The 27,823-nt window shown below is 42.2% G+C and overlaps 1 protein-coding gene across 7 annotated transcripts; it reads right to left on the bottom strand.

Annotated features, from left to right (window-relative positions):
- Positions 1-27,793, bottom strand: Tmem62 (transmembrane protein 62). 7 transcript variants are annotated; one of them, XM_048332656.1, is made up of 14 exons: positions 24,959-25,230; positions 24,154-24,265; positions 22,842-22,979; positions 20,394-20,439; positions 16,994-17,135; positions 13,993-14,117; positions 13,739-13,861; positions 10,600-10,755; positions 9,098-9,257; positions 7,463-7,576; positions 5,234-5,318; positions 3,346-3,450; positions 1,179-1,297; positions 1-596 (listed from the first exon to the last, which is right to left on the bottom strand). In XM_048332656.1, the coding sequence occupies exons 1-14, from the start codon at positions 25,136-25,138 to the stop codon at positions 270-272; spliced, it is 1,932 nt and encodes a 643-aa protein (XP_048188613.1). In that variant the 5' UTR covers positions 25,139-25,230; the 3' UTR covers positions 1-269. The 7 variants fall into 7 exon arrangements, with proteins under 7 accessions (XP_048188613.1, XP_048188619.1, XP_048188617.1 ...); XM_048332659.1 differs by lacking the exons at positions 24,154-24,265; positions 24,959-25,230 and adding an exon at positions 27,739-27,793 and having other exon boundaries at positions 19-596; XM_048332658.1 differs by lacking the exon at positions 24,154-24,265 and having other exon boundaries at positions 19-596; positions 24,959-25,087.
- Positions 27,794-27,823: the final 30 nt, after the last annotated feature.

Below are 27,823 nucleotides of genomic sequence, written 5' to 3' on the forward strand. Positions count from 1 at the left end.
TACCCCGCGGCTGCCCTTCCTTCCCCAGGGCTCTCCGCGCCGCCGCCTCCCTAGGGGAGGGAGGGAGGGAGGGAGGGAGGAATCAAGTCATTGTTTGGACTTTTCTGCAGTTCACTCTTGGGGAAGTCAGTAGTCGTCATCGCTCCTACGTCGGGGTGCCGGCCGGCCGGCCGGCGGGCGGCTCCGGGAAGCTTTCCCGCCGAGGGTGGCTTTCCACCCGGGGGCCACGGAGGGGGAGGTGAGGCTTCCTGCCCGTCTGCTGGTGGCTTTCAGGAGCTCAGGTGGCTCTTTAACTGCACCATGAAGGTTCCAAACGTGGCGGGATTCAGTGTCCACACGCGACGCACCAGTACCGGGGTGAGCAGGGTCAGCCAGGTCCGCAGCGGGGAGAACAGGAGAGCCACCGTGCCGTAGGTGACGTGAAGGAAATAGCAGGCGTAGACCTGCCAGGTGTACAGCAGGAGCATGAGGAAGTGGACGGGTACGGTTTTCAAGTATTTGCCCTGGTGGAGATGAGACCTGAGGTTGTGACCGAAGCACCGCTGCAGCAGGCTCCAACACAGGTAAGCCATCAAGGGGACGTTAAAAAACACCAACTGGGCAAAGAAGCGGAAAGGAACCATTAGTGTAGGAAACCCCGGAAGGGGTCAGGTCTCCTTGCTGGTGGCTCCTAAGAATAGGATACATTCTGTCTTGGGGTCGGATGTCTCGTTTTTAATGCTCTCATCACAGTTGTAACACAACATAAAATTGGCCTTTTGGATAAGATCAAGTGTACACAGGAGTAGTGCAAGACAGAGGAAGCAAAAAAAAAAAAAAAACCCACACCAGTTATTAGAGTGTCTTGTAAGTAAAGTAGGAAGATTACTGAGACTTTGGGGATTTTTGTGGGGGTCCTGGGGCTTGAACTCAGAGCCTGGGTGCCATCCCTGTGCTTTTTGTTGTTGAGCCACAGCTCTACTTCCAGCTTTTTGGTAGTTTACTGGAGGTAAGAGTCTCATGGATTTGCCGCACTGGTCTGGTATCAGACTGCAATCCTTAAATCTCATCCTCGTGAGTAGCTAGGATTATAGGTCTGAGCTACTGTTATAAGGTTGAAATTTTGTATCTAATTTATGACTTATACAGTGAATCCAATGAGGTAGAGATGTCCTTAGATTGTATGTCTGACTTCTTACCTGGAGAATTCCACTTATAAATGTTAGACTGCCTTGTAGGAAATGTCCATCAATAAACATCCCAAAGGAAAAGCAGTAACCCAATTTGCCATCAATGATTTCACCAAAAAACCATGGTCCTGAGAAAGGCAATAGACATAAAAGAAGATGATAAAAAAATTAAAAAAGATAAAGAAGAGACATAACAGCATTTACATACATCATGATATACACATATTAGAAATAATCAAGAAATACAAGACTAGTCAACTACTAGCATTTTAGTTTGTAGCATTTCTACTTTGCTAATCATTAATCACCTGACATCCTAACCAAGTATTTGCACTATATACACTTCATAGAATTACAAAATAATCTGGAGTATATGGAATAAAAATGCACCTTGTAGATTCTGCAAGCACGATTTTAAAGCACTATGGTTTTTTCTAATATTCTGTTGCAATAATAGCTTTAATAGAGTACATCAATATTTAATTAAGGCAAAGAAGTATTCTTCTGAAGCTGTTTTTTAAAATATATATATATATGATTTACTCCTTTAAGGAGTGAACTTTCAACTACTTTTTGATGGAAATCTTTCTACAATGCATTCATATCCTTCTCTTTCTTACCAATACAATGAATGTAGTTTGAACTTCTTTTATTGGCCCGCAGCCATTAGTTTGCACATATAATTGGGGTTAACATGTACAGTTTAACTTCATCCTTTAATTTTCACTTATAATGTCACATGCTGACTTGTCAGTCATTAACCTTTTCTAAGAGTTTCTGGAAGTACTATGTTGTCAAGAGTAATAAGGGGTACTGAACCCTCTCTTCTCAAAAATGCAGATACCATCATTTCCTAGCTTTAAAAAAAGACAATTTTCCCAGATAAAAATGATAAAAACTGCATTAGTTTTAACTTACTCAATGGAGCAACTACTGCCCTTTTTTCAATCCAAGAACCAAATCATTTGCTTTGGCTCCTAGTATAAGACAAGGGTTGAAAACAGCATATCCCAACAAGAGAACTTATCTTCAAGGGGGATGTGCTGTAGCTGTTAAACAAAAATGTATTGTCATATTTTTTAATTTGTTCTCTGTTAGGAGTTACTAATGATCAAAGTTCAAAGATGGAATAAAAGTATAAAACCAAGACTAAGAGATAGCAACGAATAGACTAATCTGCTCCTTAGTGACTTTTAGTCCCTGAAGAACATGAACAAAAAACTTTCCACAGTGGCCAAGTGACTTGGTAAGTACTGGGAATAATAGTATAGTACAACAGATAATCTCAGATAGGCCTGAACTCATAGTTCAACTGCTTCTCTATCTTTTGAGATGAAATTTTAAGATTCACACACTAGCTGGGCACTGGTGGCTCACCCCTTTAATTCTAGCTACTTAAGAGTCTTGACATCTGAGGACCCAGGTTCAAAGCAAGCCCAGATACAAAAGTCTATGAGACCCTTATTTCCAGTTAACCAGCAAAAAGCCAGAAGTGGAGATGTGGCTTAGTGGCAGAGTGCCAGCCTTGAGCAGAAAAAGTCAAGTGAGAGCTCAAGGACCCTGAGTTCAAGCCCCAATGCCAGCACAAACAAAAACAAAAAGAGTCACACTCTGGTAAATATTCAGTGAATGTACACAAAACAATGGGTTTGGTCCTAAGCATAGAGGTGAACAAGAGAAAAGATATCAGTGGATATTTTAATAAGGAAAGAGAATAAACACAGAAGGCAAATGTAATTTCTGATAAAGGTTATAATGTGATAATAGAGGATAAAAGTTTTAAAGTACTCAAGCAAGATTGCTCTGAGAAGGTGTGTCATTTAAGCTGAAGTTTGTTTTGTATTTTTGCTTGAGACAATGATTCAAACTTGATCTGATGCTTTCCTTCATTGGTGAGCTCATTGGTTAATGCTCTACCACCTGGGCCATGACTCCAACCCCTTAAGTTTAAGTTTCATCTTCTCTTATATTTTCATACAAATATTAATGAAATTGATTTAACTTAGTGGTGATGTGTCCTTTTAAACATATTTGGAAAGAACTTTATTTCTATAAACCATAATTCATAAAGGATTCATGTTCCATTTTTTATACCTTCAAAAGTCTAAGTTAATTCTTTTGTCTAAATTCTCAATAGATTCTTTGACAGAATTCTTCTGTCTCAAGGTTTACTTACCCAACACCGTATATGTGGTCAGCAACAACACAGAATAGTAGAAGATGTTTATTTTGCTCAAAACATGGAGAGAAAATGAAGTCAATTTTATAAATCCTGGAGGTTCTAAATAGGATAAATTAAAAAAAAAATCCAGTGAGCACATACAAAGTTCAAGTTTTTTTTTGTTTTGTTTTGGGTTGTATTTATTTATTTTTTGCCTTCATGGGGATGGCTTGAACTCAGGGTCTTGCACTTATGCAGTGCTGGCACTGTGTCAGTGGAGCCACACCTCCACTTCCACTTTTTTGCTGATTGAGATAAAGAGTTTCTTGGATTTATTTGCCTGGGTTGGCTTCTGAGATCCTCAGATCTCTCTCCTGAATAGCTAGGATTATAGGGTATGGTCCATAGAGTGAAGAAACTTTTTTTTTTAAAGCAACAAAAGAAAGGTGAAAGTTCACATTCCTCTAAAAGGGGTTGCATATTAGTAATTGTCATTTAACTTTCATTACTCATTATTTTATCTGCATGACAGGCTCAGTAGGTTGGCAGATATAGTAAGGAAACACACAGAAAGACACTTGTCAGGAAAAGTGGAAAGTACCCCAGTAAGGTCAAATTCTATACAACTTTTTTATAGCCTACTCTGTGCATGCAATTCAAAACTATACATTTGCTAATTAAGTTTTATCAAGTTTTGGTTAATGTGTTGTCTTTAATTATTAGAGCTAATCTGGACTTTTAATCTAAAAGTACTTCAAACATAGAAATTCCATTAAGTAGCTACTTATATTTAGACTTGGTCATTTGGAGCTACATTGTGATTTTTCCTTCGTTTCCATTGAGTTGCATTTTATTGCTTTGTAGTAGCCAAAAATGACAAACTTTTTGTTTTCCAGCTGAGTGTGGTGGCTCACGCCTGTAATCCTGACTGCTTGAGAGGCAGATATCAGAGGGGGTCAAGATTCAAAGCTAGCCCAGGCAACTGATGGCTGAGCACAATGGATTTCACCTGTTGTCCTGGCTACGAGGTAAGCACAATGGCTGGGTACACTGGTCATGTCTGTCATCACTGTGACACTGGGAAACACAGGCGAGACTGGGCATAAAAAGAGACACCACCGGGCTGGGAATATGGCCTAGTGGCAAGAGTGCTTGCCTCATATACATGAAGCCCTAGGTTCGATTCCCTAGCACCACATATATAGAAAACGGCCAGAAGTGGCGCTGTGGCTCAAGTGGCCGTGCTAGCCTTGAGCAAAAAGAAGCCAGGGACAGTGCTCAGTCCCTGAGTTCAAGGCCCAGGACTGGCCCAGAAAAAAAAGAGAGACACCACCATGAAAATGACCAATGCAAAGAAAGAAGGGCTGTCGGGTAGAAGAGCTCAAGTGCTAGAGTGCCTGCCTAGCAAGCACAGAGCCCTGAGTTAGATCTCCAGTGCTGGAAAAAGCAACAATAACAGCAAACTAACTAACTAACTAAAAACATTTAAATCCAGTGGTTTATGCCTGTAAGCCTAGCTATTCAGAAAGCTGAGGTATGATAATTACAGTTCAAAAGCAGACACATTTGAGAGACTCTTATATCCAGTTAACTAGCAAAAAGACCAAAGTGGAGGTATTGCTAAAGTGCTAGAGCACCAGCTTTGAGCAATAAAGCTAAGCTAATTAAGAGCAATAGGCCCAGAGTTCAAGCCCAAGTACCAGTGTGTGCACGTGTGTACATGCACACACAAACACAGGATTTTTTTTTTCAAGATTATGGAAGAACAGTGATGGTTTAAGAACACATATTACCAAGCTCATGCAAAGACAATTTGTATTGTTATTTATCTCTTTGTAATAGAGAGGACATTATGTGATACTTTGTAATAAAGTCTTGTACAAATAAAAGGAACCTGACTAACCTTTCAGCTCTGGGTATGCTAGATACCTATAAGTAATGAGAGTGGCAAGCTGGATCAGCGCAATCAGCACAAATACAACCCGGCCCTGCAGAGAAAGAGACGTCAGGGTGAGTAGGAGGCACACAGCACAGCTCCACGGAAGGCTTTGCCTGGGCTCACTCCCAAAATGGAAATGGCATCCATGATCCTGGGGTGGGTGTTCATCAAAAGCTTCTGCCCATAACTCCTAGAACCCTTGCTTATTTCCAAGTAACAGAAAATAATAGAGCGTCTTTGTTATAATAATGGGTTTTTCCCCCCCACATTCTGAAACACTTGTGGTATGACAAGTCTTCTGTGACAAGTCTTCTGTGGTTAGAAATAAGCCCCTTTTAATCATACCTTAGTTGATGTTACTAAGGTGACTTTAGGAAAGTTCTTAGGGATGGGTTGGTTGGTAAGGGAACCAACCCTGTGCTGAGGTTTGAAGATTTCATCCTTGCACACATACCTCATTCTTGTTCTCCAAGGAGGGAGAGGGGTTGCGTATTAATCAGTAATGGTTTCATCAATCATGCCTACATGATGCCACTTTCATTGAAAGCCGTAACTTAAGGAGTGTAGAGACCTTCCAGGTTGTAAATACTCAGAGGTGCTAGAAGAGTGGTTTGTGCCTGAGGAGGGCACATACCTGAACCCCATACCTTGCCCTGGTCTCCCTTTGGCCAATGCTAATTGTATCATTTGACAATAAACCAGTGATCAAGTAACTAAATGTTTCCTAAGCTCTGCGAGTCTTTCTTGCAAGTTACTGAAGCTGAGGAAGTCTTGGGAACCTTTGGCTTATCGCTGGTCCAATAGAAGCATGGGTGACATCCTGGAATTATGAATGGTGTCTGAAGGGGATTGGCAAGGAAGGCTGCCTTACAGAATTGAGCCCTTATCCTCTGGGGTCCATGCTAGCTCCTGCAACTTAAGTGTCAGAATTGAGTTGGAAGTTACAGAACTCCTAGCCAGTGTCCACTGAGAACTACTTGGTTACTAGAAATGTTGTACAAGTATAGTTTGGTTTTAGTAAATAAGTTACTCTATTGGAGAAATATATGATCAGAGAGAAACAAACATTGCTTCACCTCAGCATTCCTTTTTCTGAATTTACCTACACCAGTATTGGACTTAACTTTATATAATTATATTAAATGATCAAAGAGTCCACTTCATTGTATGAGAAAGATAATTTGTTTTGTTCTTTTTTAAAGTTATATTCAAGGGGAAAAACCTACACAGTACATGGCAGGAACACTGAACGGACTGCATTATTATCCTTTCTTCACCAAGAAGTCATTCACGGGCTGGGAACATGGCTTAGTGGTAGAGTGCTTGCTTTGCATGCACGAAGCCCTGGGTTCGATTCCTCAGCACCACATCAACAGAAAAGGCCGGAAGTGGAGCTGTGGCTCTAGTGGTAGAGTGCTAGCCTTGAACAAAAAGGAAGCCAGGGACAGTGCTCAGGCCCTGAGTCCAAGTCCCAGGACTGACCAAAAAAAAAAAAAAAAAAGAAGTCATTTACTAGGAAAATGACTTGGAAAAGATGTGTAATCTGGGAGCTTGTTTCTCAAAGTATGGCTCCCAAATCATCACTGGATCACCTTGAGCCTGTCAGAAATGTGGGATCTTGGGCCCCACCTCAGACCTACTGAATCAGAATCTAATTAATAATATCCCTAAGTGATTCACGTGTACATCCAAATTACAAAAGCTTGCTAGTGCTCCACACCTCCAGCCTTTTGGGGCTTATATTTTGATGAGGGAGAATAGAAAAAACCCAGTAGGGTACAATAATTTGTTTAATTATAACAGAGAAAGTATAAGATAATGTGTATGTCCACTGTGTAGTGCAGGAAGTCATTTATAGGAATGTACTCTAGGAACTGCAATAACTATGCAAAAACTTAGTTAAAAGCATTATTTATACAGTTGAGGAGAAAACTGGAAATAGTTAAAATAGGGACATAGAAACTAACTTCCTTATTCTTCCCGGCTTAATGGCATCACTTAGAAACAGGTCCCAAATGACTTGCATCGACATGCCTCTACTTATTGTAGCTCAAATCTATCTAAAAGTGTTTTATTTTGTAGACAACTACGTATAGGGTGAGACTTAGTTTTCGTGTCCCATGACTATCATTTACAGCTGTAAATCCAGTAAAATCCAGTAAAAACATGACATGTTTAACTGAATCCACTTACCAGGAGGCAGTGGTCGGTAAGGAGAACAAATGATGCCAGGGGGTCGAATGCCAGCTGAATGTTCTCTTGAACAGAAAATGTGTGGCGAGCCCTCTTACTTCTCCCAGCAGAGTCCTGGTTATAAACAGCAGAGGAGCAATGCGCATACACATGTATAATGTCCTAATCACACATGTCACTTTCCAGAATAACTTTCTAATCATTTTCATAGGTTAGCTCTGATTAGCTGCTGTTTTTCTCATTTAATTTTCCCTGTAGGAACGTTTGGTAGCACTTCTTTTATGCTAACTTTTGATATTTAATCCTAAATTTGAACTGAAAAAATCAACATACCCTCATTAAAATTCTATTCATTTGCTGGGCACCACTGGATCACACCTGTAATCCTATCTACTCAAGAAGCTGAGATCTGAGGATCCCAGTTCAAAGCCAGGCAGGGCAGGAAAGTCTGTGAGACTCTTTTCTCCAATTAACCAGTAGGAAACTGGAAGTGGCCCTGTGGCTCAAAGTGGTAGAGCACTACCCTGAGTTCAAGCCCCTTGACCAACAATAAGTAAGTAAATAAATAAATTCATTTACCCAGAAACCCGAACAAACCCAACAGTAATGAGTAGAGGAGCTAATGCCAGCTTGCAGTCTCAAAAAAGAATTTCTTGAGGGGGGTACTGGTATTGGGTTTGACTCAGAGCCTTACACTCTCATTTATATTTTTCACTCAAAGATTGTGCTCTATGATTTAAGCCATTGCTCCACTTCCAAAGAAAGCTTACTAGGAAACGGCTCCAGACAAACATGGCTGATTCCCATTCTTGAGAAAGAAGTGCACAAGAAGAACTCAGAGTATTTTGTTGTACCAGCAAGTAAGAAAACTAATAAAGATGACTGGGATTGAGTCACAGGGTTTAGTGGCCCCTGATACAGGGCTCCCACTAACCAAAGATGGAACAATCTGGGCATCAAAATGAGTAAATGTAACACAGTAAAACACATTAAACTAGGTTTGGTTTTGTTTTTTTGCCAGTCCTGGGACTTGAACTCAGGGCCTGAGCACTGTCTCTGGCTTCTTTTTGCTCAAGGCTAGCACTCTGGCACTTGAGCCACAGTGCCACTTCTGGTCTTATTTATATGTGGTGCTGAGGATTGAAACCCAGGGCTTTATGTATATGAGGCAAGCACTCTTGCCAGTAGGCCATATTCCCAGCCCCTAAACTATGTTTTTAACTGGGGGCATGGCTCAAGTAGTTGAGCACCTCCTAGCACATGTATACCTAAGTTCAAATATCAGTACCACAAAAATGATGTATAATGTTCTGAGTTTTTATTTTTATTTACTTTTACTATTGATTTAACTTAGTTTTTGCTTTTTTTTTTTTTTGGCCAGTCCTGGGCCTTGGACTCAGGGCCCGAGCACCGTCCCTGGCTTCTTCCCGCTCAAGGCTAGCACTCTGCCACTTGAGCCACAGCGCCACTTCTGGCCGTTTTTCTGTATATGTGGTGCTGGGGAATCGAACCTAGGGCCTCGTGTATCGGAGGCAGGCACTCTTGCCACTAGGCTATATCCCAAGCCCCCTTGCTTTTTTTTTTTTTTAACCAATTTGCTAAAAAGAATTAGAGTTCACTGTGAAAATGACTCACCTGGACGGTCACTTCTATGTCATGTGTCCCATTACTGTAGGTTCTGGGATTCCACTTCAGTGTAAAAATAGGACCAGACAAATGAGTAGCCTGCCCTAAATTGACTCCATCGATTTTAACAGTGACAGAAGCAATGGAGGATACGGAAAAGGCCAAGATTCTAAAATGACAGCACACAGAAAATGCATAGCTTCAGGTATTTGTCAGTGTTTTGATGAAGGAGAATCATTCCACTGTAACCTAAAAATCATGTTATGATCCATCACTTTCACTTTTTGGATATCTAGAAGAAGGGAAGGCAGAGATCTGTGTACTGTGTTCATTGAGGCATTATTCAATGTGGCCAAAAGGTTTAGCCCAAGAATCCATCAATAAACCAGATGTGGTATGTACAAATAATGGAATAACATTCGTGACAATGGAATAAACAGGAGTTTCTCATCCATGTTACAACATTAATGAACCCTGAGATTAATGTGTTACATGAAATAAACCAGACAGAAAAGAACAAAATATAATTCCACTTATGTGAAGTCTGTAGAATAGCCAAATTCACAGAGATAGAAAATAGACTGACGGTTGTTAGGAGCTGAGGTGCAGGAGGGGACAAGGAATCGCTGATTGACAGGTGTAGAATTTCAGTTTTAGAAGATGAAAAAGAGTTTGGAGATAATGGTCATGGCTGCACAACAATGTGAATTACTTAATGACATTGAGCTGTGCACTTTAAAATAGTTAAAATGGCTGGATATTGTTGGCTCATGTCTGTAATCCTAGCTAACCCAGGAGGCTGAGATCTGAGGATACCAATTGGAAGCCAGCCTGGGGAGGAAAGTCCATGAGACTCTTCATTTATAATTAATCAACAAAAATCTGGAAGTGGATCTGTGGCTCAAGTGACAGAGCATGGTCCTTAAATGAAAAAGTTAAAGTATTATGCCTAGGCCTTAAGTTTAAGCCCCAGTTTCAGCACAAAAAATTTAAAAAGCCCGAAGTAGAAGCATGACTCAAGTGAGAGAGTGCCAACTAGCCTTCAGAGAAAGAGCCAAGTAAGAAAGTGCATGAGGGCTGGGGATATAGCCTAGTGGCAAGAGTGCCTGCCTTGGATACACGAGGCCCTAGGTTCGATTCCCCAGCACCACATATACAGAAAACGGCCAGAAGTGGCGCTGTGGCTCAAGTGGCAGAGTGCTAGCCTTGAGCGGGAAGAAGCCAGGGACAGTGCTCAGGCCCTGAGTCCAAGGCCCAGGACTGGCAAAAAAAAAAAAAAAAAAAAAAAGAAAGTGCATGAGCCCCATATTCAAGTCCCAGTACCAGCACCAAGAAGAAGAAGAAAACAAGAATTACACATTTTAATTGAATGAGAAAGAAACCACTTATGTAATTTGTAGGTTGTTTATATTGTTGACAAATGACTAGGGGACATCTAGCTTCCAAATGGGAGTAACAGTGACTCATCTCCATCAATATCAAGTTGTAAATTCTGAAACCTTACCACATACCTGATGTGCGTTGAGTGGAGGAGTCTTTCTAGTGGTTCATGTCCAGCACAAGTATAGAGGAGTGGTTTAGGATTAGTGATAAGAACTACAGGCCACTTGTCAAAGGTCAGGTCTGCAAAGCTGAAGAGGTCATGATCAAAAGCAAAGATCCGGTACCTGGAGACCAAGGGATAGTGAGGTATGATTTAGTCACTTCCTATTATAAGAGGGTTTGGGCTGGGAATGTAGTTAGTGGTAGAGTGCTTGCCTAGCATGCATAAAGCCCTGGGTCTGATTCCTCAGTACCACATAAGCAGAAAAAGCTGGAAGGTTAACACCAGGGAAAACTAGGACTTTATAGAAGACTATTATTATAGAGTAAGTAATACTGTTTCTCAGCTTTTTTCCCTCTGGTCCTTATTGTTTGTCTTTCACATGTGTCACATCAACCAGGCTCTGACTGAGCCACAGGTCAACATCTCCTACTGTCTTGTCCTTTTCCTTTTCTTTCCTTCTTTCCTTCCTTCCTTCCTATAATCCTAGCTATTCAGGAGGCTGAGATCTGAGGATCAAGGTTCGAAGCCAGCCTAGGCAGTAAAGTCCATGAGACTCTTATGTCCAATTAACTACAAAAAAACTGAAAAGGAGCATTATAGCTCAGGTGGTAGATTGCTAGCCTTTAGCACAAAAGCTTAGGGATAACATCTATGCTTTGAGTTCAAACCCCAAGCCCAGCACAAAATAAGTAAGTTAAGTAAGTAAAATAAATAAAGCAGTTTGAGGTTAGGTCATTTCAGACAATTGCCAGATAAAAATGCTAGGTTTGGAACACAGAAAAACAGATGGGAAAAGGAAGGAAGGAAATAGTTTCATAGTGAACAGTACAACTTGCAACTGAACAGGAATCTGAGTAAGGCTTTCTGACAGAGGCCAGTTCAGCCCATCCCAGAACATCACTGTTCAAAGTAATTACAGTTGCCAACTAATAAAAGGCTTAAGTGTAGCTTATATAGTTTCTAGGAAAGCCAACCAAAAATAAATATTCTCAAAGAGGTAAAGCTTTTTCATTAATAGAAATAGTTAAAAAGAGGTTACATTCAGTTTACCAAAAAATTTTGAGTGTTGAATATCTTCAGCTTGGGTTTAAAAAAGACAAATAACTATAATAGCTAATAGTTTTCTAATAGTTTAGTAGTTATTTAATAGGTTTTTTGTGTGTGTGTGTGGTTGTTGTTAGAAAGGGACTTCCTATATACCCAGGCTAGCTTCACATTCACATTCCTGCCTGCCTCCGCTTTCTGAATGCTTGGATTATATAGCCATGTACATTTATCTGGATTGAGATGATGCTTTTCTATATTTAATTTATTAAAATATTTTACTTTGGGCTGGGACTGTTGCTAATTAGTAGAGTGCTTGCCTTGCATGCATGAAGCCCTGAGTTTGATTCCTCAGTACCTCATACACAGGAAAGCTGGAAGTGGCACTTTGGCTCAAGTGGTAGAATGCTAATCTTGAGCAAAAAGAAGCCAGGGACAGTGCTCAGGCCCTGAGTTCAAACCCCAAGACTGACCAAAAAAAAAAAAAAAGATAATAATGAATGTCCTCTTAATAAAAAATAACAAAAAACAAAAAAAAACCTGTTCTTAGGGGCTGGGAATATGGCCTAGTTGTAGAGTGCTTGCCTCGTATACATGAAGCTCTTGGTTCGATTCCTCAGCACCACATATATAGAAAAAGCCAGAAGTGGTGCTGTGGCTCAAGTGGTAGTGTGCTAGCCTTGAGCAAAAAGAAGCCAGGAACAGTGCTCAGGCCCTGATTTCAAGCCCCAGGACTGGGGAAAAAATAAAACAAAACATTTTGCTTAAACACTTCTCAAATATGTACATCCTTAGCTAAATAGGTATTGTTGTTTTTTTAATGTGGTGGTACAGTAGTTTGAATTCAGGGTCTTAGGTTTACTAAGCAAGTACTCTGCCACTTGAACCATATCCCTAAATCTCTTTGTTTTTTGGATAGAGTCTCGTGCTTTTGCCCAGGCCAGCCTTGGACTGTGGTCCTCCTATTTCTGCCTCTGAAGGAGCTGGAATTACATGCAGGTGCCATACACTCTGCTTGTTTTTTGAGGTAGGTTCAGGCTAACTTTTTCGCAGGCTGGCCATGAGCCATGATCCTCCTGTCTTCTCTGGATTAGCTGAGATTACAGGCATGTCCACCTTAACTATATTTTTCATAAATAAGTAGTAAGTAGTTTTCTATTGGAGAGACCTTCATAAAGACAAATCTCAATTATCTGAAAAACATAAACCACTAACATCTTGTAATATCTGGAATGATGGATAAAATACAGGAGGAAACTGATATTTCTAGTTTTAGTTCTTTTCAAAGGAAGTCCATAGACTAACCCAGACCACACAATTAGGGCACTAACATGCCAGTGTTAGGACCTGAAAATTCTCTTTTTTCCCCCTTCCTTTTTTTTTTTTCCGGTCCTGGGGCATGAACTCAGGGCCTGGGCTCTGTCCCCAAGCCTCTCTGTGCTCAAAGCTAGAGCTCCACCACTTAAGCCACAACATCTGGCATTTTCTGAGTAGTTTGGTTGGAGATAAGAGTCTCACAGACTTTCCTGCTTGGCTGGTTTTGAACCTCATCCTCAGATCTCCATTTCCTGAGTAGCTGTATTATAGGCATGAGCCACCAATGCCCAGCTACTAATTTTTTTTTTCTTTTTGCCAGTCCTGGGGCTTGAATTCAGGGCCTGGGTGCTGTTCCTGAGCTTCTTCACTCAAGGCTAGCACTCTAGCACTTTTGAGTCACAGCACCACTAAGAAATTCTAGTTTAATAAATTCTTCCATAATTTTTGTGTACACTGGAGTTTAAAACTACTTCTTGGGCTGGGCAGAGTGAAACACTCCTATAACCTCAGCTACTCAGAGGTAAGAGGATTATGGTCTGAGGCCAGCCCATGTAAAAATGAAACACTATGTGAAAGATATATTAAAAGTCAAAAGGGCTGGTGGCATAGCTCAAGTGGTACAACTAGAAAAAAAACCCAGAAATATCGTAAGTTATAATTGGGCTTATCTTCTATAAGAAAAGGAGCAGGGTTTTGATAAAACTTGTATGTGTAAGTTTCATTTAGTGGGTTAGTTCCCTTACCTTCGATTATCTTTCCAGTCTCCAACCTCAAGTTCCAGAGTGCCCTGGAGATGACGCGTGTGTAAAACAGGCATCAGTCCACCAAGTGTGTGCAGGTGCCCACACAGATAGGCTGTGGCCGAACTAACCAGGGACAAACAGTAGAAAAATGAACAAAGATTACTTGTGCTGCCTTTTCAGAAAAGCAAGAGATGCACAGCACCATAAAAGAAGTAAAAGCAATGAGTTTTAGTTCCAGAAGTCTTTTTTTTTACCTCATTATTGCCCGAATCCCTGGTGATGGAGAAAGGATAGTGGATGTTGTATAGTGTCCAAACCAAATGGTATGGTTGCTCTGACTACTTTCCTGAGCCAGTAATAAGAGCTCCTTCATCCGTTCCTCAAGTGGGAGAAAAATGGCAGAATTTTAAATTAGGGGTAAGGCTAAAATCCAATATCAACAGGTTAAAATTCCCCCCAAAGTTTTAAATTAATTCATTGTGTGTGTGTGTGTGTGTGTATGTTTGTAGTCTAAACCCTACTGAATATCCTCTAAGTTTCAAACTGTTTTCACTACAATATAACTCACTTGATCCTAAAAATAATAGCAATAGTAGGCAGTTAATATCAATCCTATTGAAAGAAACAGAAATAAAGAAGTTAATGCTAGTGTCTCAGCATTGCATCAAATGAAACATTGTAATAGATTTTAAAAAAAAGGACATTGAAACAAAATCTCTAGAACATAGCCAACAGAGATATGTGTATCTATATGGGCACAACAGCTCTACTCATAGTAAATGAACACTAGAAACTGCTAACAAATTGAAATGTATCCATAGAATACAAACTCAGCACTAAAAAGGCAAAGACCTTCTAATGCATGCAAACAACACATGTGACTCAGAAACATCAGATTGAATAAAAGAAACCATAGCCAAGAGTAAAATAGTGCGTGATTTCACTTACATAAAGTTTTAGGGCAGACAAAACGAATAGAAACCCATTCCTTCCAGAGGGAGTGAAGACAGACTATGCAAGGAAACCTTCTAGGTGATGCAAATGTTCTAGGTCGTGGTTGTGGTGATGGTTATACCTGTATACACATTTGTCAAACTCGTTTAACACTAAAGATAAGTGTGTTTTATTATATGTAAGTCGTGCTTCATAAAGATGAACTTGAAAACTAATTTTCACATACTTATACACATACATATCTGCATTGATATGATCTGTAAAGTACTTAAAGCAATATATTTCTGGGCCCTTGGCTCATTTGGAAATCTGCATTCTATAAACTTCCAGTTGATTTCATGTACCTGATCCTTGAAGTATACCATTCAAAACACTATTCTAAAGAATGGAATTAACTGGTGCTGGTGGGTCATGCCTGTAGTCCTAGATACTTAAGAGACTCAGATCTGAGGATCACTGTTCAAAGCCAGACAGGGCAAAAAAAATCAGTGAGACTCATCTCCAGTTAACCACCAGAAAACTGGAAGTAGCACTGTGGCTCAAAGTGGTAGAGCGTTAGCCTTGAGCAAAAGAGCTCAGGGACAGCACTGAGCCTCCAAGTTCAAGCCCCATGACCAAAAAAGACAAAGCCAAAAAAGATAGAATTGAGAGTTGGGCGCTGGTGGCTCACACCTTTAATCCTGCCTGCTCACGAGGATAAGGTTTGAGGATTGCACTTTCAAGCCAGCCTGGACAGGAAAGTCCATGAGATTCTTGATCTCTAATGAACTACCCGGAAAAAGCCCAAAGTGGTGCTGTAGCTCAAGTCATAGATCACCAGCTTTGAGAAAAAGAATCTCAGGTACAGTGCTGAAGCCCTGAGTTTAAACCCCAGGACCAGCATGTACACGCACATACACACACATAACACACAAACACACACACAGAGCCAACCAGCTCAGTGAAACCCATCAAACACTGAAACAGAAGGGGGGAAGAAGGCAAGCAATGGGAAATGGGAGGAGAAGTAAATTTATTCAATATACACTGTGCATATCTGAAAATATCACAGTGAAACCTATTCATACTACAAGTATGTGTAATTCAAAAATATTTTAGTCATTTTTTTAGTTAAAGGGGGAAAAGAATAGGATATAATGTACATTAATCAACTCTAAATAAAGATACTTGGTAACTAAGAAACAAAATATAACTTAGTTAACAAAGGGTAAACAAATGCAGCAGAGATAGTGGTGATACTCACTAGAAACTATGTTGAAAATGAATTACACAACTTGTGGGTGGAGACTGGAGGGAAAAACTGGGGGAGAGGTGACATTGTTCAAAAAGAAATATACTTTGTATCTGATTTATGTAACTTTAACCCCTCTGTGTATCACCTTTACAATAACAATGATGTAAAGCTCCATGGAATCTTTATGTACTCTCTTTATCTCTTTTAGTACTTGATAGATCCCACTGTTAAGTGCATTCATTTCTGTACTGATTTTATATTCTACCATCCGACTGGGCACTGTAAGACACAGGGATCTATCTTCCCATCTTTGAACTCTCACATATACGCATATACCGTTGTTGTTTTTTTTGCCAGTGCTGGAACTCAGTGCTTGAACTCAGGGCCTGGACACTGTCCCTGAGCTTTTGCTCAAGGCTAGCACTCTACCACTTGTGCCACAGCACCACTTCTGGATTTTTCTGTTTATGTAGTACTGAGGGATGGAACCCAGGGCTTCATGCATGCTAGGCAAGCGCTCTATCGCTAAGCCACATTCCTAGCCTATGCATATATCTTACATGGGGCTATATGCTCATAGGGTAACAAGTTGGCATTTATGAACGAAGACATAATGAAAGGTTCTCAATTTTATAGACACAGTTTTCACCGTGCCTTGCCAAAAACACTTTGGAAGAAACTTACCAACTTAAGAGGCTGTGTTTCCCTTATTAGAAAAAATATAGACCAGCAATTGGTATAGGCAATTGTGAATATTTGACAAAAGGCCAGATAGTACACTAAGATATATATTCTTCAGCTTACAAAGTACATTCTACACTTGGTATGTATTTAATAAGTTTTGCTGAATAAGAATGAAATATGAGGTGGTTCTTTCCCAGGACAGAGACAGGAATAACAGGGCTGAAGTAGCTTGTAGCTTTTAGCCTGTAATCAAAGTAAATTACCTGAGTATTTCTAAATCAGAATCTGTTTACTTACAATAACTAAAGGATCCACAGATAGCCAAGAAAAAATAAATAAATAAAAACAGGAAAGCTAAAAAGGAAAGTGAGTTTATACCATACCTCATCTAAAATTCCAAAGAAATTATAGGGTCTCTTAGGCCCTGGATTTGGGGTGGCATCCAAAGAGATGAAAGAATAGTTGCCAAAGGGAGTCTTGTGAACATAATGGAAAGAGCCATCCTTGCGTACTGCAGAGTATTTCCTAAAATAAATAAATACATACATACATAAACAAGAAGGTTTTGGTGCTATCATAAAAACAATTTGAATGTAAATTCTGTCCCTAGTATCATGCCAAATTTTGTTTCCTTTGAAAAGATTTACTGAGCTGATAATACACTAAGCTAGATATACAATGGGTAAAGTGACTGGAAGAAATTAAAAATTTTTTTCTTCCATTTTCTCAAAGGACTCATTCATGTAAACTAATTCATCAGTAACCAAAAACAAGGTCACCAAAGCAGAGATGACTATTTAAAACAGTTCTTTAAATATTCAAAAAGAAACAGTTCCTAATTCAGTAAAATGTAGTGAGAGCTGGGTGCTGGTGGCTCGTGCCTGTAATTTCAGGTACTCAGGAGGCTGAGGTCTAGAAGATGGAGGTTTGAGGCCAGCCCAGCAAGACAAGTTTGCTAGACTCCCATCTCCAAAATAACCAGCCATACCAGGGCTGCAAGCATGGCTCAAGTGTTAGAATTCCTGTCTAGCAAGTTTGAGGCCCTGAGTTCAAACTCCAGTATCACTAAATAAAATTAATAAATTTAGAAAGAACCCACTAATACCGAACAGAATTCAGAAAACACTTACTTCCTGAAACAGGCATTTTTTTAATTTTTTTTTTTTTTTTTTTTTTTTTTTTTTGCCAGTCTTGGGGCTTGGACTCAGGGCCTGAGCACTGTCCCTGGCTTCTTTTTGCTCAAGGCTAGCACTCTACCTCTTTAGCCACAGCACCATTTCCGGCTTTTTGTTTCTGTGGTGCTGAGGAATCAAACCCAGGGCTTCATGCATGCTAGGGAAGCACTCTGCCACTAAGCCACGTTCCCAGCCCCAAACAGGACATTTTTGTTACATTAAAATCTGTCTAGGCTCTGAGCACCAGTGACTCATGCCTGTAATCCTAGCTACTCAGGAGGCTGAGATCTGAGGATCACAGTTTGAAGCCAGCCTATACAAAAAGATCCGCAAGATTCTCATCTCCAATGAACTACTCAGAAAAAGTAAAAAATGGTATTGTGGCTTCGAGTGGTAGTGTGCTAGCCCTGAGCAAAAGAAGCTCAGGGGCAGTGCCATGCTCAAGTACTTTGAGGCAGTACTTGAAGAAGCCCCAGGACCAGTTTAAAAAAAAAAAAAATCTGGGGCTGGGGATATAGCCTAGTGGCAAGAGTGCCTGCCTCGGATACACGAGGCCCTAGGTTTGATTCCCCAGCACCACACATACAGAAAACGGCCAGAAGTGGCGCTGTGGCTCAAGTGGCAGAGTGCTAGCCTTGAGCGGGAAGAAGCCAGGGACAGTGCTCAGGCCCTGAGTCCAAGGCCCACGATTGGCCAAAAAAAAAAAAAAAAATCTGTCTAGGGCTGAGAATGTTGCTCAGTGATATAGCCTGGTTCAATCCCCACTACTAAAAGGAAAATGGGCTGGAAATGTGGCTTGGTGGCAGAGTGCTTGCCTAGCATGAAGCCCTGGGTTCTACTAATCAGTACCACATACACAGAAAAAGCCAGAAGTGGTGCTGTGGCTCAAGTGGTAGAGTGCTAGCCTTAAGCAAAAGAAGCTCAAGGACAGTGCCCAGGCCCTGAGTTCAAGTCCCAGGACTGACAAAAAAAGAAAAAAAAAAGAAGTCTGTTTAAAAATCAATCAGCTATTTGAACACAGAGGTTAAAATATATTAACATTTTCTGGATTTGGGGTTTTGGCATGCTCTAGGGCATTCTGTTTTGCTTCTTTTGTTCTTTTTTAATGTTGGGAATCAAAACCAAGGCCTTGCAAGTGCTAGGCAAGTAGTCTACCAAGCTACATCACCAGGCCTTAGGGCATGACTAACAGGATTACAAGGGTCACTGTTGAGCGCTCTAGTGGCCCCACAGACTCAGCATTTGAAAACTCACTGACCTCAGTAGTTAGGCTGACAAGCTCTGATCTAAAGGACTTCTGTGCATCAGTGGGAAAGAAGAAACAAGCCCAATGACCAAGACAATGCATTAAAATATCAAGTACTGGAAACAAACCCTTAAAGGAAAGAGCCAGGCATGGTGGTACACATTTGTAATCCCAGTACATGAGAAGCTGAGGCAGCAGGAGGATCATAAGTTCATGATCATCATTATTCAGGGCAGCCTGAACAATGTAGTGAGATCTATCTCAAAGGGAGGGGGGGAAGTGCAAACTTAAAAGAACAGAATCTGTCACACATAAATAGTAGAGCTTGGGCCGGGAATAGGGCCTGGTGTCAAGAGTGCTTGCCTCGTATACATGAAGTCCTGGGTTCAATTCCTCAGCACCACATATATAGAAAAAAAGCCAGAAGAGGTGCTGTGGCTCAAGTGGCAGAGTGCTAGCCTTGAGCAAAAAGAAACCAGGGGCAGTGCTCAGGCCCTGAGTTCAAGGCCCAGGACTGGCAAAAAAATAGAGCTTTCCTAAATTACAAGAGGTTCTTCATACAGAATTTTTATCTGTTAAAAAAGCATTTTCAAACTAGGCACCAGTGGCACATGCCTGCAATCCTAGCTACTCAGGAGATTGAGATCTTAGGATCGTGATTTGAAACCAGCCTGGGCAGAAAAGTCCTTGTTAGACTTTTTTTTTTCCCGAGTCCTGGGGCTTGAACTCAGGGCCTGAGCACTGTCTCTGGCTTCATTTTTTGCTCAAGGCTAGCACTCTACCACTTGAGCCACAACACCACTTCTGACTTTTTCTATATACATGTGCTGAGGAACTGAACCCAGGGCTTCGTGTTTACGAGGCAAGCACTCTACCACTAGGCCATATTCCTAGCCACCCTGTTAGATTCTTATCTCCAATTAACTACTCAAAAAATGTTGAGAGTGGCATTGTGGCTCAAGTGGTAGCGTGCTAGCCTTGAGCACAAAGAGGCTCAGGGGCAGTGTCCTGAGTTTAAGCCCCACAAGCAACAACAACAAAAATGTTTTCGCCAGGCACCAGTGACTCACATCTAATCCTAGCTACTCAGGAGGTTGAGATCTGAGGATCATGGTTCAAAGCCATGGCAGGCAGGAAAGTCCCTGAGACTCTTATCTCCTATGAACCACCAGAAAATTGGAAGTGAAGTTGTGGCTGGAAGTTGATAGAATGGCAGCCTGGGGCGGGGGGGAGGGGGGGATTCCGAGACAATGCCCAGACCTCAGGACTGACAAAAAAAAACCTTCTCTCAGTTATTAAATTGACTATACCCTTCATGTAATAGACTCTACTTAGTGATCTGTCTCCTGTTTATTTCAGTACCTGTAATAATTGTTGATGCTCTCCAGATTTGGAATGTTGTATGCATCTAATTGAAAAGAAAAAAGCAAATGTTTACCTATACGAAAAAGAAAAATGTAATCATATTCTATAATGTACTCACGACTAAGGAAAAATGACAGCGCATGCATGCTAACATTTAAAATGTAGAATGCCCACAATTAGATGAATAATTTTATAAACTTCATAGTTTAACAGAACTCAGATTACCTGGATGGTTTTAGGTGACCAAGTATACCAGGGGATAAATAGGTTCTGTTTCATTTTATTCAGATTTTATTTATTTGAAGTTACAAGACTGGATTGTTGCTGCTGTTTTTTTTTTTTTTTTTTTTTTTTTTGGCCAGTCCTGGGCCTTGGACTCAGGGCCTGAGCACTGTCCCTGGCTTCTTCCCGCTCAAGGCTAGCACTCTGCCACTTGAGCCACAGCGCCGCTTCTGGCCGTTTTCTGTATATGTGGTGCTGGGGAATCGAACCTAGGGCCTCGTGTATCCGAGGCAGGCACTCTTGCCACTAGGCTATATCCCCAGCCCCGTTGCTGCTGTTTTAATCATGGGATTCTAGAAGCCAGAAAGAGTGAATTCATGGCTGATCTATAGCTCTGTGCCAATGTTTCTAAACAACAAATCACTCTGACTTCAGGGACAAAGCTCTTCTCTTACTGAATCTTTAAAAAGACTCATTTGGAAAGGGGTTATAAAGTGATAAAAAGGGTCAGGTTAATGGTATCATAGAACACTTATGTGGAAATACAATGGAGCTTGATTGCCTGGTTGCAGAAGCTAAAATTAAGTCCAATTTAGGCCCAAAGAAATGTTATGAATGTAATCCTTTTGCTAAACAAGGGAACACATTTATGTTATATTTAAATCTTAGTTAAAAAAAACAAACCTAGTTTCCTTTCTTACTATAATACAATCTAGGGCTGGGAATATGGCCTAGTGGCAAGAGTGCTTGCCTCCTACACATGAAGAAGCTCTGGGTTCGATTCCGCAGCACCACAAATATGGAAAACGGCCAGAAGGGGCGCTGTGGCTCAGGTGGCAGAGTGCTAGCCTTGAGCGGGAAGAGGCCAGGGACAGTGCTCAGGCCCTGATTCCAAGGCCCAGGACTGGCCAAAAAAAAAAAAAAAAAAAAATACAATCTAACCAAGAAATTTGATCTAATTAAGATTAAGAATTAAGGGAATTCTAATTAAGATTAGGAAAAAAGGGAAATATAAATACACTAGAGAAATTTGTAAGGCAAACATCCTATTTTAATTTATGATCTCTAATTACTTTGTAAGAATTATTTATAAGGCATTTTCTGATTAAGCCAATTGCTATGTATGTCAGCAGGCAAAGCTATCTGATAAAAATTATAGTTTTGCCAGGTGCCAGTGGCTTATGCCTGTAATCCTAGCTACCCAGGAAACTGAGGTCTAAGGATTGAAGTTCAAAGCCAGCCTGGGCAGTAAAGTCCCTGTAAGACTATTGTGTTCAATTAACTACTCAAAAACTGGAAGTGGCACTGTGGCTCAAAGTGGTAGAGTGTTTGCTTTGAGCAAAAGAGCTCAGGGACAGCACGGAGGCCCCAAGTTCAAGTCCCACAATACACACACACTTGATTGATTGATTGATTGATTGGTAGTACTGGGATTTGAACTCCGAACCTTGCACTTGCTAGGTTATGTATGCATGCTACTACTTGGGCTATAGCACTAAAATAAAAGTTTTAAAAAATATATACATTGGTATTTACAGCAATAAGTAATAAAAAATGTAAAAAAGCTAAATATTTAACTAATAAAGACTTTTATGAAGCAAATTGTTTTGGGGGAAATGTTCATTGCCTTATTAATACCAAAACAATAATCTAAAAAAGGGAAAGGATCTGTCCACTTGTCTGCCAATGTCTGTGGAGACCGGTAAGCAATTTAAACATTTTTTCATATACTAAAATTTATTGTTTGGTATAGTTCTCTTGACTTTGACCAAGCATGTATCCACAAGCACAATCAGAATAGAGCAAAACCCCATTAGTCCCTCCCTGAAGATTCTCTTAAGACTGGAACCAGTCTCCAGCATCCTGACCTCCGGCAAACACACTTGTGACCTGTCTCTAGATTTGCCTATGAATGTCATGCAAGTGAAATCATACAGTATGAAAATATCAGTTTTTCTCTTTTACTGAACAAAATGTAGGTGTTTAAAAAGCATTTGTCCACATAAATTTCAGTACAAGCTTTCTTTCTGTGTAAAGAATTAAACAATCTTACAAATGTTCATTCAAAACCTAACAGTGACATTTGAAGTTTTAAATCATATATATTATAGATGTGTTTCAGAGACGTGGCTTTCAGGCTGATTCCTATTTTATAAATTAAAAATTTTAATTACAGAATCTAGATTCCTACAGGGGAAAAAAAAATCTAGTGTTGGCCCTTACCGTGATTTCCTTTGATATCCAGCCACTTGGTTTTTTCCATAACTCTGGTCTTCTTCAGAATACCCTGGTAAGTTTGCCATTCTATCTCATGCTGTCTGGATCCCAACTGTTCTTTTGTTTTAGCATCTGTCAGGTCTCCTGCAGGTTCATACAAGAATCAGAACGCAAAAGAAAGGGTTCAATTTTAAAACACACACACACACACACGTAACAAAGATAAAGTACTCAACATCTATAAGCATAATCACCAAGTCCACCAAAGTCCAAAGAAAGCCTTATCCTAACGTGACTGTCTCAGTAAGATCTTTGTCTATATAGGTTGACAAGTGCCTATTTAACTTCCTATGATATTAGGGATGGTTGTGAAAATCTTGTCTCTAACGAAAGCAGTACAAAAATGCATCAACCGATTGACAAAATTAAAATCCTTTATAAGAAATGCCAATAATCTAGCAGGAGCCTAGAATCTGTTGCAATCATTTTTTTCTGTATCCGAATCACAGTACATGATCTAACCAAGCAGTATTTTTACAAGAAACAATCTGGAAGACAGGTGTGGTGAGGATGCCTGTAATCAACCCCAGCACTGGAGAGGCTGAAGCAGGAGGACAGCCTGCACTACATTGCAGAATCACAATTTCTAACAAACATCAGAAAGGGGAACTTGTGGGTAGGGATGTCCATCACATTAGCAAAGGTGTTTCAGTAAGGCAAGAGGTAAATGAGCCGCCCCAGTGAACAGGATAGATGCTCCCTTCACTTCTCTTCACCACACTATGGGAACACTTGACAGTTTGAAGAATCTAGGAAATACAAGTCACAAATGTACAGGGGAAGAATAAAAGGTGTCCCAGATCACTTGAAACCTCAAACAACAGAAATTAACTCATAATAACAAAAATAAACTCATATGTAAAGACAATGGAAAGTTAGCAGGAAGGAGAACTTTTGATTCCTATTTTAAAGGGCTTTCTCAAATCCAAGAACTATGACAACCACCACCAATACACACACACACACACACACACACACACACACAGCAACAAAGGCACGAGTATCAGGACTTCCTTCTGCTATGATGACAAAATCTTGCAATAACAAGACATTCAGCCTGGATCTTGATTCCATTATCCATTGGTAACGGGAATTTCAAAGTTTCATTGCCCCAAACACTTTATCAGGTAGGGAATGAAGCTCTCCCTGTGGCTGGAGCGATCCTAATGCCTCCAAAGTGAACAGCTGCAGCCCTGATAAGCACGTTACCACCGGGATCACAGACCACCACCACAGTACAGAGAGCAATCTTCCCTACCTGTAGCTAGCACAAGAGCTGGTTGAATGATGTCAATAGTTTGTGAACAGAACTTCTCTAAGTCTACCGCTCTGCCTCGGTCGCGAAATCTGCTCAGGTGAATGTCGGATATCTACCAAAAGCAGGTATTGAACAGAGACAGAATCCTCAATCAGGAAGAGGCAGCGGCTTCCTGGGCGGGGGATGACGGGGGCGGGGGGAGGACAAGGCAGAGATGCAAGCAGGGTATGAACGAACTTCCCTGGGGAAGGACCGAGCCCAGGCCTGCACTGGATAGACTCCCCCGAGTGACACCTGCTCCCAGGTCCCCACCTTCCAAGTGACACCCGCTCCCAGATCTCCACCTTCCAGGTGACACCCGCTCCCAGATTTCCACCTTCCAGGTGACACCCGCTCCCAGGTCCCCACCCCCCCAAGTGACACCCGCTCCCAAGTCCCCATCCCCCAAGTGACACCTGTTCCCAGGTCCCCACCTTCCAAGTGACACCTGCTCCCAGGGCCCCACCCCCCAAGTGACACCTGCTCCCAGGGTCCCACCTTCCAAGTGACACCTGCTCCTACATCTCCACCCTCCACTGACACCTGCTCCCAGGTTCCCACCTTCCAAGTGACACCTGCTCCTACATCCCCACCCTCCACTGACACCTGCTCCCAGGGCCCCACCTTCCAAGTAACACCTGCCCCCAGGTCCCCACCTTCCAAGTGACACCTCCCTGCAAGTGGGACCCCAGCCAGCGCGGGAGGTCCCCCCCGCAGGAGCCATCCCCGCCGACCGTCGGGCTCCCTCCCCCCGCCCCCGCGTCACCTGCAGGCCCCAGAAGATGTTGCCGACTCCAGGCCCTGGCGCGGGGTGGGTCCGCAAGGGGCCCCGGGGCTGGGGTCGCGGCGAGGGCCGGCTCGCCAGGCCATAGTGCTCCAGGAGAAGGGCTGCCAGCGCCGCAGCCGCCAGACCCGCCACCACCCTCACGGCCAGCACCACGGCCATGACGCGCAGCTCCCCTCCGGCCCGGGGCTGCTCGGCCCCCCAGCCTTTCCTGCTCCCCTAGGCCGGCCGCTCCGCCCGCACTTCCGGGCTCTATGGTCGCGGATCTGAGTGTGTGTGTGGGCGGGGTAGCGCGCCGCCCCTCCTTCGTCTTAACCCCGCCCTCCACCAGCGTAGCCCGTCCCTCCGTCGGCTTAGCTCCGCCCCCACCGGCGCAGTCCCGCCCCTCCGTCGGCTTAGCTCCGCCTCCACCGACGCAGCACCGCCCCTCCTGCGGTTTAGCTCCGCCCACCATTGGCCCAGCCCGTGCCTTAGCCCCGCCCCCACACGCGTAGCCCCGCCTCCCGCCGTCGGCGCTCAGTGGAACCCACTGCAGCAGCAGCTGTCCGTCACCGGCTCCCGGTCTGGATTTGCAAGTGCAATGCGGGCGGAGACCGGGCAGTGAAGAGCCAGGCTGCGGCCGGGAGGCTGGGCGGCGGGGACTAGAGCCCCGGGTGGCTCCTCCTCAGTCAGTCACGGCTGATTTGGGGGGTGGCGCGGCCTCCGCGCCCGTAAAACCGCGTCAATGCTACCTCCGAGCGTGCCGCGCTGGGTGCTTGTGAAAACCCGCGTGTGTGTGCATGAGGACGCCTTTTAATTACCGGACTGAAACGACCCACAGGTGTCGCTTCTGACGTCATTAACACGACCCACAGGCTTTCTATAGGTATACTCTGTATATGTCAGTTACTTTTTCCCCCCTTAACCTGATTCCATGTTCATGATTGCGACATCGCGGTGTGCCATTCAATTTAATAAATACTAAATATGTATATTTCTCTCATATACAATAAGTTCCTAAGATAATGAACCATGGCTGCCTTACTTAGGGTACTTTATACTTTTTGCTTAGATCGTCTTCCATCCCAAACATACCTGAAAAGTACTTAACTAGAAATAGGATAAATCCAATACTAGCAGTATAGCCCAAGAAAATAAAGGGGGATGCATAAAGTGCTATTTGTATAAAAATGTTTATTCGGCACATCGACACATGCTAATCACATGTTCAACAGTGGAGTAGTGATTCAATAAATTAAAAACAAAGAATCCTGTGCCTGGCCTACAGGAAATATTTAGTATTTATTAAATGCACTATACTCCCACTGCAATGTGATAGGCAATCCTAATGTACAGCTAGAGTTGAAAACCTCAAGTATACTCCAAAAATGAGGATTAAGCCAACTGACTGAGGTATCTTAGAGACTGAGGCGTGAAAAATCACTTGATCCCAGGAGTTGAGGATGGACTGGACAACATAACAGGATCCTGCTCCCTTCCAATATACACATATACAGCATGTGTGTATACACATATATATACATATATGTATATATATCATAGAGAGGGGGGAAAAAGAAATTAGTGTATGTTGTTGATAATCCTTCAGACATTAAAATAGCACCTGTAAACTTACCTTGAAGCTTTATTGACAGCTACTGTCCATTTTGTAAACAGTTCCAAACAACATAGATTTTAGTTTGGACCACCTGTCTAATCCTGGTCCTAGCCTTCAGAACTATGTATTTTCTTTTTTGCTTCTCAGACTTACTCTTTCAGGGCCCTAAGTTTTCTTTTTGCTGATGGCTAGTGCTCTACCCCTTGAACCACAGCTCCACTTCTGGCTTTTGGGTGGTTAACAGGAGATAAAAAGTCTCACTTTTCCTGCCTCGGTTGGCTTTGAATGGCCAGCCCTCACATCTCAGTCTCCTGAGTAGCTAGGATGACAGGTGGTGAGCCACTAGCACCAGACTTTCAATGTCTTTTGATCTTTTGTTTTCTACCTCAACCCACCTTGTTCTTTCCAAGAGTGACATGGTAACCCAGAAAGCAAATGCATACTATAGTTCTTTCTTTCCTATCAACAAATGCCTTTTCATTTTTATTTGTTGTTGTTAATTGTGGGGCTTGAACTCAGGTCCTGGGCACTGTCCCTAAGCCTCTTTGCTAGCACTCTACCAGTTGAGTCACAGTGCCAGTTCCAGTTTTTGAGTGGCTAATAGGAGATCAGGGTACAAGCGTGAGCCACCTGTGCCTGCTTTATTATTATTTTTTTAAATGCTATTCTACAGGTGATGTACAGAGGGGTCAGACTTACCTAGGTCAGGGAAAGAGTACATTTCTTTTTGGACAATGTCACCTCTTCCTTTGCTCTCTCCTCGTTTTCCCCTCCCAAGCCCATCCACAATTTGCATAGTTCATTTTCAACAACACTGTCTAGTGAGTACCACTGCTTCAAATGCAAATATATATATATATATATGTATGTATATTGTCCGTCACGCTGGGAATGGAGAGGTTTTATATGGTTGTGCAAGCTAAGTGCCCAGAGCTACACTACTGAAGATGGAAGAGCTGAGTCTTTTTTTAAAAAAATCTTTATTCTTAGGGGTTTTTTTTTGGGGGGGGGAGCTCTGGGAGAACCTTTGCAGGTGGAGTGGGCAGACGTGAGCACCCCCAGAACCACCACCGACCCCCGCCCTCGCCTCTCCCCCATCACCCCCCCCCCCCCCGGCAGCCTCCTCCTTGTCTAATGGGCGCTGCATTCTTTTCATTTGTTTTACCTCATAGATGCCGCGGACGCTAGCACGGGACACAGACACACAGCCCTCCGGCCGGCCAGGCACGACAGACGGACGGACGGACGGA

The sequence above is a fragment of the Perognathus longimembris genome, chromosome 23 (assembly GCF_023159225.1).
Source record: "Perognathus longimembris pacificus isolate PPM17 chromosome 23, ASM2315922v1, whole genome shotgun sequence".
Lineage (NCBI taxonomy): Eukaryota > Metazoa > Chordata > Mammalia > Rodentia > Heteromyidae > Perognathus > Perognathus longimembris.